At 39.4% G+C, this 12357-nt stretch overlaps 1 protein-coding gene across 1 annotated transcript in view; it reads right to left on the reverse strand.

Annotated features, from left to right (window-relative positions):
* The window catches only part of GREB1L (GREB1 like retinoic acid receptor coactivator), a 123416-nt gene that overhangs the window by 79375 nt on the left and 31684 nt on the right, over window positions 1-12357 (reverse strand). Inside the window, exons 7-9 of the mRNA XM_060243913.1 lie at window positions 8636-8773; window positions 6192-6311; window positions 2971-3108 (exon numbers count right to left, since the gene is read on the reverse strand). Of these exons, the coding sequence (XP_060099896.1) occupies window positions 2971-3108; window positions 6192-6311; window positions 8636-8773 (396 nt within the window). The remainder of the gene's footprint in view (window positions 1-2970; window positions 3109-6191; window positions 6312-8635; window positions 8774-12357) is intronic.

Genomic DNA, 12357 nt, shown 5'->3' on the forward strand with positions numbered 1-12357 from the left:
ACCATAAGACTCACTTTTCCCCCCCCAAAAAGTGGAGGGAAAAGTGTGTGCGTCTTAAGGAGCGAATACTGCAAAAAATTCACACAAATGCCTCTAAATTCACACAAACAGCTCTAAAAACTAGGTGCGTCTTATGCTCAGGTGCGTCTTATGGAGCGAAAAAGTGCATATTAAACAAAAGGATTATAAATTTTTATGGAATAAACAATTGGGACTAGAATTTTTTTCATTGGCTGAACAGAAGAAAAGGGGAGTGATTTTTTATATTAAACAATTGGAGCCAAAATTAGTGTTTAAAGATAAAGATGGGAGATTTGTAGCAGTAGCAATCAAAATGACAGAGGGTTTGCAGCATCTTCCCTGTGAAGGAAGGCTGCAGAGTTTGGGACTTTTAAATTTAGAAAAGAGACAATTAAGGGGGAAACATGATAGAGCTTTATAAAATTATGCAAGGCATGGAAAGAGTTAACATAAATTTTTCTCCCAAGATACTAGAAAAGGGCATCCAATGAAGCTGATTCAGGACAGACAAAAGAAAACATTTATTTACATAGAGTGGTTAAAATCTGGAAGTCACTGCCAGTGGATGTAGTGATTGCCACAGGTATAAACAGCTCTAAAAGGGGATTAGATAGATTCATGGAGGATATCAGTGGCTACTAGCCGTGATGACTAAGGTAAACCTCCACATTCAGAGGCACTAAACTTTGGAATCCCAAAGACAGGAGGCAACATCAGGGAAGGTCTCAGCCTCTGTGCCCTATTGTTGGCCATCCAGAGGAACTGGTTGGCCACTGTGTGAGAGAGGATGCTGGACTAGATGGACCATTGATCGGATCCAGAAGAGCTCTCCTTATGTTCTTATGACACCTTACATGGGGTACAGAATATCTAGCAAGGATCCTCCAGAAGGTCCATGGAATGTAACCTGAGAACTGCAGGGTCCAGTGCAACCACAGGATCCAGAGTATCCTCAGAAATCTCCTCTACTAGCCCCACTCCTTTAGTTCCACCTAAATTGCATGCTTGAAAGGAAGCTGAAATTCCCTATATAACTCCAAAGGCAATTGTAGCAGTAGTCCTAAGAGAATGTGATTGAAAGGTGTCCAGGTGGTGTGCGAGGTTTTGGACTGGGAAGAGATGGCTGAGGCTGCTTTGATGGGAGGCTTCTGTATCACTTGTATGACTGAGTTCCCTGGTACATCCGGAGCTGTAATCAGGGGCTATGTCCTTTTGCTACCACTGAACACTTGATACTATTGTAGTTGGGCTTTGTTCTGAGTTCCATGCCAAAGATCTTGCTATGCATGGTGGTCTCCCTGAACATTTTTCTGGAGACTGATGCTTCCACAGCACTGCAGGATGAGCCAATAGAATAGCACCTCTTTGCAATACCCGTTAGTACTCAGCTTCTTTACTCACCCACAGGTTGATGAATGCCCTGGTCTCCCTGTCAGTCCACTGTCTGGCCCTCATTTATTTGCCCTTGAAGTTCTGACCATCATCTGCTATCAGCAAATGAAACTATAATGCTGTGGTGCAGCAGGACAGGTGCTGGGATAATAATCTGGTTCTGCTCTTTGAAGCATTCCAGGCACCCACACAAGATAGGTCCTGGGGCTTGCCCCTCTTGAAAAAGTAGTGTTGCCCATGGTGGCTCAGCAGGCAAGACAAATGGTGTTCAGAGTATTCACACCTAATTGTTTCAGTGGAACTTTCCTTGATAGGTGATTTCCAAGGTGATGGGGAAAGCACGCATGGGGATAAACCAAACACAAAGGAACTACCGCATCTCCCTGGGCAAGGCAGCAGGAATTCTAGAGTGCAGGGCATGAAAAAAAAGCTGCTCTTTCCTTCTGTTTGGGACTGACAAACCCACTGACTCTGAAAAATAAATGGAAACAGATAAATCTCTTTGATCTTAGAGCACAGGCTATTGAGAAAGCCAACGCTCCGCTGATGTTTCCTTCCAACTGTAGTGTGGAAGAATGTTTGGAAGAAGAATGCTGCATTGCTGAACTAAGATCTACGGAAGAGCTTCAGACTTTCATTGGTTGAAATTTCTGATAAATAACATTTTGGTTCTTCTAAATAAATTGGTCATTTATCTTAACATTGCTATCCACTAATGTCAACATTTAAAGTAATCACATAAAAATACAAAAGGGATCCAAGACTCCAACATGCTCTACAAAACAAATTTGGTGCCTGTGCAGTACATTTTCAAATCAGGTGAGTTTAAAAATGTTTTGTCTTAACAATGAAGTATCCGGGGTCACTATGCAGAGGAAGGCAATGGAAAACCAGCTCTGTAAGTCTCTTGTCTTGAAAACCTTACAGGATCGCCATAAGTCTTCTGCAGCTTGACAGTACTTTACATACACATCCTATATTACTATGTAATTAAAATGTTTTACGCAACATTTTCTTAAAATGTAATTTTTTGTTAGTTATTTCTAAATCCCATTCATCATGGTGAAATTTAGAGTGGGATCCCCAAAATAAGCAGTTTCTTGTTTAGGTCAATTCCCATTTTGATTCTTATGCTATAACACAACAGAGTTCTTTAAAAACACTTAAGACACCCATCTGCTTGTGTTTTTTTTTTTAAATCACCATTCTAACGGCAAAGAAAAATTGACCTATCCATGACCTCTTATATATTGGCTTGATTTTGAATGATAGACATTCTGTAGTTTACAAAGGATGCCTCCGGGATACCTGAAAATACATTGGACTGATCCTCTGTTATGCTAGGGTTACTGAGCCCGCTTCGGTGGGGTAGGGCGGGATATAAATCGAATGAAATAAATAAAATAAATAAATAAAATTCACATAACTTTGCGATTGGGCATTTTGTAGAAAATGGCACAAATATAGAAATCATGTCATTTTATGCATGTGCAACATAACCATGCTGTGAAATTTCATAGCTTTAAACTACACCAGCTTTTCATATGATAAGCTTACCTATCAGAATCACTGGTCTGACTCCTGAGTTATTCAGCAGATTTTCAGGAACTATTACAGTTTCCCCTGCAGGGATTGGTTGAGGCTGTAAAATTCCAGGTAACATTGATTGAGGAACCGGCACTGACAAAGCAGGCTCTATAAATGGAATAAAAACTTCTGTCACTAGAAGATTCATACTGTGATTTAGCCTATGGACCTTTTAAAGAAAGCTCCTCCCACTACTTCCCATCATTAAACACAATCAAATTCAAAACACTTTTGTATTTCCCTTTATAGCTGTATGAAACTTAAATAAAGAACTTATATCTTTCCCTAGCTCAATCTCTAAAACAAATGACCTGGGGGAAGGGTGTATATTGCGTGTAACTGAGGGAGAAAATGAAATACAAGATGCTGACTATGCATTCTCCAAGGTGCCAGGCTGGATGCCATCATACAGGTAGCCTCTCACTGCTACCTGTAAGCATAAAGAAAGGAGATGAGCTCTTACTGATCTACTGTATGCAGATCAGATAGCCAAATGTGGGCAGCAGCAACTGCATCCTCCATATGGATACTTATTTATATAATTCTGAAGTCACAGACTAAAACTTTAGACAAGAAGGAACCACAGCTAGTTTCATTAAATGGAAGCTTAAGAACAAGATTAAGTTCTTATTTTTAGGGATGGGAATGAACCGGTTCATGAACCAAAATTTGAATTGTATTTGACCTGGTTTATAGCAGGATTGAACTGAGGATCTGGGAAGACGCCTTCCACAAACATTTCCCAGACCTTTGCCCAGTTTGTTCAGCTGTTTGGGCCATTTCAACTTAACAGCTAACTGGTGTAGGTTCACAGCCCACCCGTTAGATTTAAGTGGCTCACAGCCATTTAAACCTAACAGCACAGTGGGTCTGCCCATCCGCTGTTAGGTTTAAATGGCTGCAAGCCATTTCACTCCTCCATTTCACTTCCCCCCACTGGCAGCAAAACAGAGACTGGGGCTGCCGGACATTTCAGCCTAATAGTGGATGGGCGTGGAACCCCTGCTCTTAGGCTGAAATGGCTGGGAGGTACTTTACCCCTTCCTTTCTGCTGGCTGGGCAAAGCCATGGCCAGGAGACAAGAGGGAGTGAGGTGCCATGGAGAAAATCGCAGCAAGTCAGAGAAAGGAGGACTCAAACTGTTGGTTCAGTTGGGGCATTTTTGGCTTGGTTCAGTTCAGGGTTCAGATCAGGACCACCCTGAACCCCAAACCAGAATTTTTAGTTTTGTGCCCATCCCTCCTTATTTTAAACATAAATTGCAAAGACAGAGGCTTTATAATAAAGAAAAAGACAGAAATAAAATAAGGATGGGGAGGTTAAAGCACTGGAAATCTTTTTCTTTTCTTTTCTTTTTGCTTGTATATAGTTAAAAATAACTCCCTCTCTCATCTGGAGCATTGCTATCTATTAATGTCAATGTTTAAAGAAATCCCATAAAATAAGAATGGGATCAAAGCCCCCAACAGGCGCTACAAAACTGACTTGGTGCCGGTGCAGTACTTTTCAAATCACATAAGTTTAAAAACATTTAATGTTACCCTTTCGTTAATTATGTGTGCCTTCTAATCTTATCTTCTAAATAAAACATTTTAACATAGAGACTGTTCACTACCAACATTCATTCACACTTTTAAAAAGACGTTATTTATTATACTTCTGCATTTTTTCCATTCAATATATTGAGGTCCTGTTTGAGCAAACAGATATGCACAGATGCACATAACCACCAGTTTCGATTGCTGATTATATTTTAGAAACAGCAGTCTACTCTTCCACCTAAGAACTGCCTTTTTCTGTTTTCTGAAAACAGAAATCTGAATTAATGATAGGCTTGATATATTTTGTCAATGTTCCTTAAGCTAGGAAAACTCAAAGAAGAAAGCAAAATACACAGAGAATACTGCAGCCAGCAATAGCAGGAGATGAAGTCTGCATACAACAACATAGGGGCAGGGTCATGCCAGAATACAGGACTGAAGAAAGAAACTGTCACACTTCATACAGCCAAAACATGGAAAACTGAAGAGGAAGAGGAGATCAGGCGTTTGTAAGGGGAGTAGGTGTGGACGTGTCCAAATATGCTTTTACTTGAATGCTGGCCCATTGTTTAACTTCCTGTGACTCTCCTAATGAAGTCTGAGAACCTTTAAGTGCCAGGCTATTTGAACGAAATTCTGTTGAGAGAGTCAGTTAACAAATTACAGTTGGGAACTGAGAGTTGAAGAAGAGACAATTAAGCATTGACTGTGGACTGAAAAGGAGGCTTAGAAAGTGAGTGGATCAAGGAGGATCTTCATTCCAGGAAAAGGGAAAAAGCTTCGAGTAAAAAGAAGTGATCCTTCCCAGTTAAGAAGGAAAACAGCTTCTAGAAGACAGATATAATCCCTGGTTCGTGTATGAAGAAGTCTGGAAACTTAGTAGTATGTTCCTGCTTTCCAACCTTTGCATGTTAGTAAAACTGAGAAACCCATGCTTGAATGTCTACACAGAAACAGAAAATAAAGTCTCTCTCCTCAAAGTTTTAAAGGCCTTGTTGAATGGCAGAAACACTTGTTAGCAACAAGTTTGTGTGAATACAAAATTACCTCAGTTTCATTATCTGTTCACCTCACACATCCTATACCTGATTCCACCTTGGATTTCTCCTCCAAGTTAAATAAAATATTTTATTAATTTTGAACTTTTGAAAGCCTCTTGCATGCCATTTCAAAAGCAGAATGTAAGAATGTGAATTTGTCTCTTCCCTCAGTTCCCTGAGCTGCTTAATAAGAAGTAGACAGAAGGCAAAATCCTGCATGTGAAGGAGGGAAGAGGGCGAGATCGTCTTATTCCCATGACCCTTGAACTTGAAGAACTGTGATTATACAAGAGGAAAATGCTTTTTTTAAATGGTGACAATGAAAGCAATGGATGGCATGAGGCCGAACGCAGGCATTGGGTAATATTTGAGGATAAGGAGTTGCTTGAGATAGAGAAAGGGAATGATTATATACAGGCAGATGTTGTGGTCAAAACAATTAACTTTTCCAACTTGAAATTGTATTTGTGAACACTGCAAATAATACTTTAATGTAGACTTGAACACAATCTGTGGTATTTCTAATGACCTGTCTTGTAGCCATAAGCAGCAAGAAAAGTTATGCCAAGCTACTGTGATGTCTGAACAAACAATTTTATCAGAATCTTGCCTGTTCTTGGAAGAGGCCGAATAGCAGGAACAGGCAGAACTAAGCCTGGTGGAGGGACTGGTGATCCAGGAGACCACCCCCGGTGTCGTTTCTTTGGAGGCCCAGAACTGGTCATGGATGCTGTGTTGAACAATACAAACAGAAGACAACAAAATATAAGTAGTTCAATTTTTTTTAAAGTTAAAAGACAAAAGAAATTAAATCCTTGCTTGGTGTAAACCATTTTTTGTTAGCACCAAAGAAACAGAAAATGCAAAACAAACATAGCAATCATCAAGCCAGCTTTTCTTATGCATACCGCATGAAAGTGTTCCAATTCCACAGAACTTCATAATCTTCCAGTAGGAAGGCAGGCTTATTCACCATGAAGCAGTTTGCATACCCAAGTATTTTAATCACTTTGAAGACTGTAGCCAAACCTCAGAATGTTTAGTAAACCCAATATACATGATAGCATCAACCCACAAAAGGGTTATAGATATTTGATCCAATGAGTACTCAAGATGGTTTCCGTTTATTTCAATATATACCTGTGAATCAGGTCATAAAGGAAAAATAAAAGTCTTGATGACTGAAACATGCTTACAGTCCCATACATATTTCAATGTGCCCATGCCTGTAAGAAATCTTTCTGTTGGAGGAAACCTTGACATACATGAAATTCACTACTAAATAAATGAATATATCTCAGTTACCGACCACTACAACGACACACAACATCAAATGAAGATCTCAGATCATTATACAATTTTGTAAAAACCTGCTGGCCACTGCATTATCTGTTATGCTTCCAGCCCAGTTCTATTACAATCTGAAATGACTAAAACTATTTTTTTATTGAAATATAACATTACACTAAAATACTTGGGACTGTATGTTACCCAGGGATTACTATTTTCTGCTACTGCAGAAACAAGGCAAAACTTGAAATGAGCAGTGTTCTCACTAAAGTGCGCTAGCATTTGCTCAAGCACAAATTTTTAGGCCCTAGAGCACAGATGTTTGGCTCAGTGCAAGAGTATGATCTGATCTCCAAAAGTGCTAGCCACACTTGTGCTAGCCACAATACACCAAGAAGTGCAAAATGACCACGAGAACTGCAACCAAATGCAAGGAACAGATTGGACACTTTTCGTTGGATGCCAAGCTACAGCACCGCATCCAATGAAGTAAAAGCAAATTTATTAGCTGGACATCAACTTTGATTTCTCCTCAGCCCACTCAGTGGTGGAATTCTAGCAGGAGCTCCTTTGCATATTAGGCCACACACCCCTGATGTAGACAATCCTCCAAGAGCTTTTAGGGCTCTTTTTTGTAAGCTCTTGAAGGATTGGTCCAGTGTAAAATAGAACTGAGCAGGGCTTTTTTTGATTTGCATATTAGGCCACATCCCATGATGTCACCATTGTTGTCACAGCAGGAACTCATTTGCATATTAGGCCACGCACCCTGACACCAAGCCAGCCAGAACTGCATTCCTCTGAGTTCCTGCTAAAAAAAACACACCCTGGAACTGTGTGCTATCAGCATATTGGTAACAGCCAAACCCATATATCTGGATGACTTCACCCAGCAGTTTTATGTACATGTTGAAAAGCATGGGGGACAAGATGGAGGCTTGCATGACCCCACAAAGAAGAAGCCAAGGGGCCAAGTAGCAGTCCCCCAACATCACTTTCTAAAACTTATCTTTCAGATAGGGCTGGAACCACCACAAAATGGTATCTCCCAGGACCAACTCTGAAAGGTGGTCTAGAAGGATACCATGATCAATGGTATCAAAAACTGGTGAGAAGCCCATAAGAATTAGCAGAGTTGCACTCCCTATATTTCCCAGCACCAAGATGACCAAGGCTGTTTGTGTCCCATAAGCAGGTCTGAAACCAGAATGGAAAAGATCCAATCTGTTACAAACAGTCTAACTCCTGGAATTCTTCAGCCACCACCCATTCAAGAACCTTGCTCAAGAACTGAACACTTGAGACTGGTTGATAACTATTGAAATACCTGTGTCCACATGCATGCACAGACTAACATAAGAACATAAAAAAGCCATGTTGGATCAGACCAATGGCCCATCCAGTCCAACACTCTTGTGTCGCACAGTGGCCAAAAAATCTCGGTGCCATCAGAAGATCCATCAGTGGAGCCAGGACACTAGAAGTCCTCATGCTGTTGCCCCTCCCAAGCACCAAGAATAAAGAGCATCACTTGCCCCAGACAGAGAGTTCCAACAATACCCTGTGGCTAATATCCACTGATGGACCTCTGCTCCATATGTTTATCCAATCCCCAACTAGAATGTTAATTGCCCAGATATTATTTACGCCACACATGAACTCGGTCTTATACAGCATTCTCGTTAATTCAAAGCTCTAAAAGCTTTAATTTGGAAACACTGACTGAAATTTTTAAAAGTGACAAAAAACAGAAGTTCTTTTCACCTTGTTCTCCAGACATGCAGCTAGGGCCAGGAGACATAGAGTGAGGAACAGGCCGAGAGACTGTAGAGTTCATGACACTGGTTCGTCCTCCGTTGTTATTTCCAGTACTAACATCACTGGCACGCAGAGAGAGTGGACCTGAAGGAATCCAAATACAGAGTTCCCTTTAGCTGAATGTTTGGAAATGAACAGCTGTACTACAGAATCACAGAAGGCTATAGTAAGGTAAAACAATGTTTACAAAATTAAATTTAAATTCCATGTATCTCCATTTTATGTAGGAATTCAATTTTGCCAGCACAAACAATAACATAAGTGTATTTCAGGCTAACTGAAAGATTTTTTATTAAAATCAGATTGTAAGAATTTTTTTTATCCTTCCTTAGAAGTGGACAGCAGATGAAAACTTCAACTACAATTAATAAGAAGTAGGGTTTCAGATTTTATATGTATTTCTTGAATGGGGAGCCCAACTGTAATTGTAATCTTCTGGCAGAAAGGCACTTCCCTCTCAGAAAAGGAGAAGTGAAAGTGGTTTGGAGTGATTCTATCTTGTCACTGCAAACACCACCATCATGGCCAGTGCTAGTCCTGGGGGTCCTCTGAACCCAGAGACAGCGGATTGAGAGGTGCAGTGGATTGCACTGGCAGATGGCAAAGTCCCATCCTGAGACCAAAGTTCTGCTCACTCTTGGTTAGATACAACCCAATGACATAAAGTAGACTGTAAACCTTGGGGCCATCCATTATACACTTTGAGTTATATGTAGATGGCAATGAAGAACATATAAAAGATGGCTATTCTGTCTGATAACTGGCTGCTTCTGTTTATTTAATACCAAGTTATCTTATGTTACCTTCCTTCCACATCTAGAAAAGAGAACCTACACTAAGATCTAACATACAAATGTGTTTCACATAGCTGATCAATTGATTTAAAGGCACAAAATTTACTCAAAGTTAATCTGTTGACAGCCTTTTAAAAGGAATTTCATAATTTCTCCCCCATTGTGATGCTATTTAAAGCATTTACTCTTTGTGAAATGGGGTTTTATTTAATATTTTAGCTTGGATACTGTAAATGATAGCCATAAATAAATAAATAAATAAATAAATAAATAAATAAATAAATAAATAAATAAATACTTAACATCTTAGACATCATTTTCCTAAGGCATATATTAAGCAACTAGATAAAACCACCATGGAAGTTTTTGAAACTGAAAGGCAGTTATAGTTATAGAAATAAATAATACTATGAGATTTCAATTTGGATATGCAAATCATTCTAGGTTCAGGAGGGGATACAATCCACTAAGTATTGCTGCATTACAAAAATCACTCATGTTACTAAATGTTGGGCAGGAACAGGACTTGGTGGACCATACCAAAGTTTATGAACCACTCTCCAGCAGGGGAATCTGATTTCTCCACACCTGGAACTAGGGAAATGATCCACTTTTTCTCCCTTGTCAGATTGGGGAGATGACATGTTACCTGTTGCAAATGTCTTTCCTTCAAGTTGCACAGGCAAAGCAATTGGTTTCACTATGTTTTTATTCTGAGACAAACCCTGCATTCCATTTAAATTAATAGCAGAGGAAGATTGTGCTATACTGAATATTGAGGAGTCTGTCAAAGAGATTGTTGTAACTACTTGACAAAACCTATGTTAATCTCTGAATTTTCCTAAAACATCTAAACAAGCTCCTTTAGAAACAAGTATTTAATTCAAAAATTTACACTAATCATTTATTTATACTAATCGTTAGTAACACATTTCCCACAATGAATTCATTTTATTCACATTATCTAATACTATTTTAATTGTATCTTAAATTTTAGAACTTATGAAGGAGTATTTCAATTTATTTGAACAGGACTACTTGTGAGCAGGCAGCTCTATATTTTTAGAAAACACTAAACCAGGCAAATTGGTATACTGTTGTTTTACACAAAGGTAAAACATAATGGAGAGCAGTATATGAATGTTCCAATGGGATAAAAAAATATGGAAGCTAAGATAAGAACTGAGATGCAATACAATTTTTTTCATATTTGATCACAGCATATGCTATTTATTTGGACAAAAAGGTGCCTCAACACAAAGAAGGAGACAGAGATTAAGAAATGGGTAAATTGCCAAAAATTAAATTAGAGACAAGATGATATTATTTTAAGGGTGTCGTGTGGTATGAGAGGCATCATTATCCATTATATGTACACTTTTTCAATTATTGATTCTATGAAACATGTTTTGCAAGTTCTAGTAGTTTTTTTCAGAAGTCTGCAAAACCTGATGGAATAGAGACAACACTGAGACAAACAGAACATGTACATACACTGCAATGCACCTCTATTAAACTTTTTTCAACTCTCTTTTAAAAATAACATCAGCCTTACAAGGCAAAACTTATATAATAGTTAGGGAAGGGAAGACTGTCTGAATTCTCCAGTCATGCCATGCATGACTGAGCTGGAACATAAATATGAGGCAGTTCAATGGGATATAAAGCCAACCTGAATGAGGAAAATATAAAAGATTTCCATTAGTATTTGCTAGGGCTCATCCAAGTTCTTACTATAATGGAGACAGTGTTCCACTATTCTATAATGCTTCACCAGAACAGGCATCTTTCCCTTTAACTTCTTGTCAATGCTATCATGCTTCACCAAGAAAAGGTACTCCTTGTCCTGCTTACAACAGTTGTCCCTACTGTCCTGCTATCTCAGTGCATTTAAGCTACCTGGAGTCACCAAGCTCAGAATCACCAAGACTGTTGTACTGGAGTGGGAAGTCAGTTTGGTGTAGTGGTTAAGTATGTGGACTCTTATTTGGAAGAACCAGGTTTGATTCCCCACTTCTCCACTTGCAGCTGCTGGAATGGCCTTGGGTCAACCTTAGCTCTTGCAGAGCTTGTCCTTGAAAGGACAGCTTTTGTGAGAGCTGTCTTAGCCCCACCTACCTCACAGGGTGTCTGTTGTGGGGGGAGGAAGGTAAAGGAGATTGTAAGCTGCTCTAAGACGTTGAGATTCCGAGTGGAGGGTGGGGTATAAATCCAATATCATCTCCTTCTTCAAGAGCTTCCCTCTGCCTTCTCTCGATCTCAAATGCCTGAGACAATTCATCTTGCAGTGTGGCTTCCCTCTTTTTTAGCAATGCCCTCTTCACTTGTACCTTTCCTGATCTTCCTGGCCTCTTTCTCTGTGGTCCTAATGCCCTCCAATGTGATGGAATCTTCAAGAATGTTTAGAGAACACTTATGGTCTAGAAAACGACCCCTACAGGTTGCAGGTAAACTTTAGCAAAGTACTCCAGTTGTCAAATGGTGACAGCACAGAAAGCAGCACCTTAGAAATCTTAGCAATTAAGATTAAGGCAAGTCTGGAAAGTGTGTGGAAAGCAGCCCATGAAAGTCAGAGGCAGAAGGTTGGACAGTTTCCCCAAGAATGGTTTTCAGTGTTCCTCCTTGTAAGGAGAAGAATTAGTTATGCAAGATGATGAAATGTAGGAGAAATGGCTTACTTTATATAATTTATAAGACTTTTCTTGGCACACAATTAGGACTGCTTTGAAAGAGAATCCAATGTTAATGCAAACTATTGCCATGACTTGGTAGGCTCTTATTTTCTGAAGCCAAGTTCTGAATACATACTATGTGAATGACTTTTTTGTCTGTAGAAGTTACATTTCACATCAGATTAATCTTCCCCTTAGGCTG

The sequence above is a fragment of the Heteronotia binoei genome, chromosome 7, assembly GCF_032191835.1.
Source record: "Heteronotia binoei isolate CCM8104 ecotype False Entrance Well chromosome 7, APGP_CSIRO_Hbin_v1, whole genome shotgun sequence".
Lineage (NCBI taxonomy): Eukaryota > Metazoa > Chordata > Lepidosauria > Squamata > Gekkonidae > Heteronotia > Heteronotia binoei.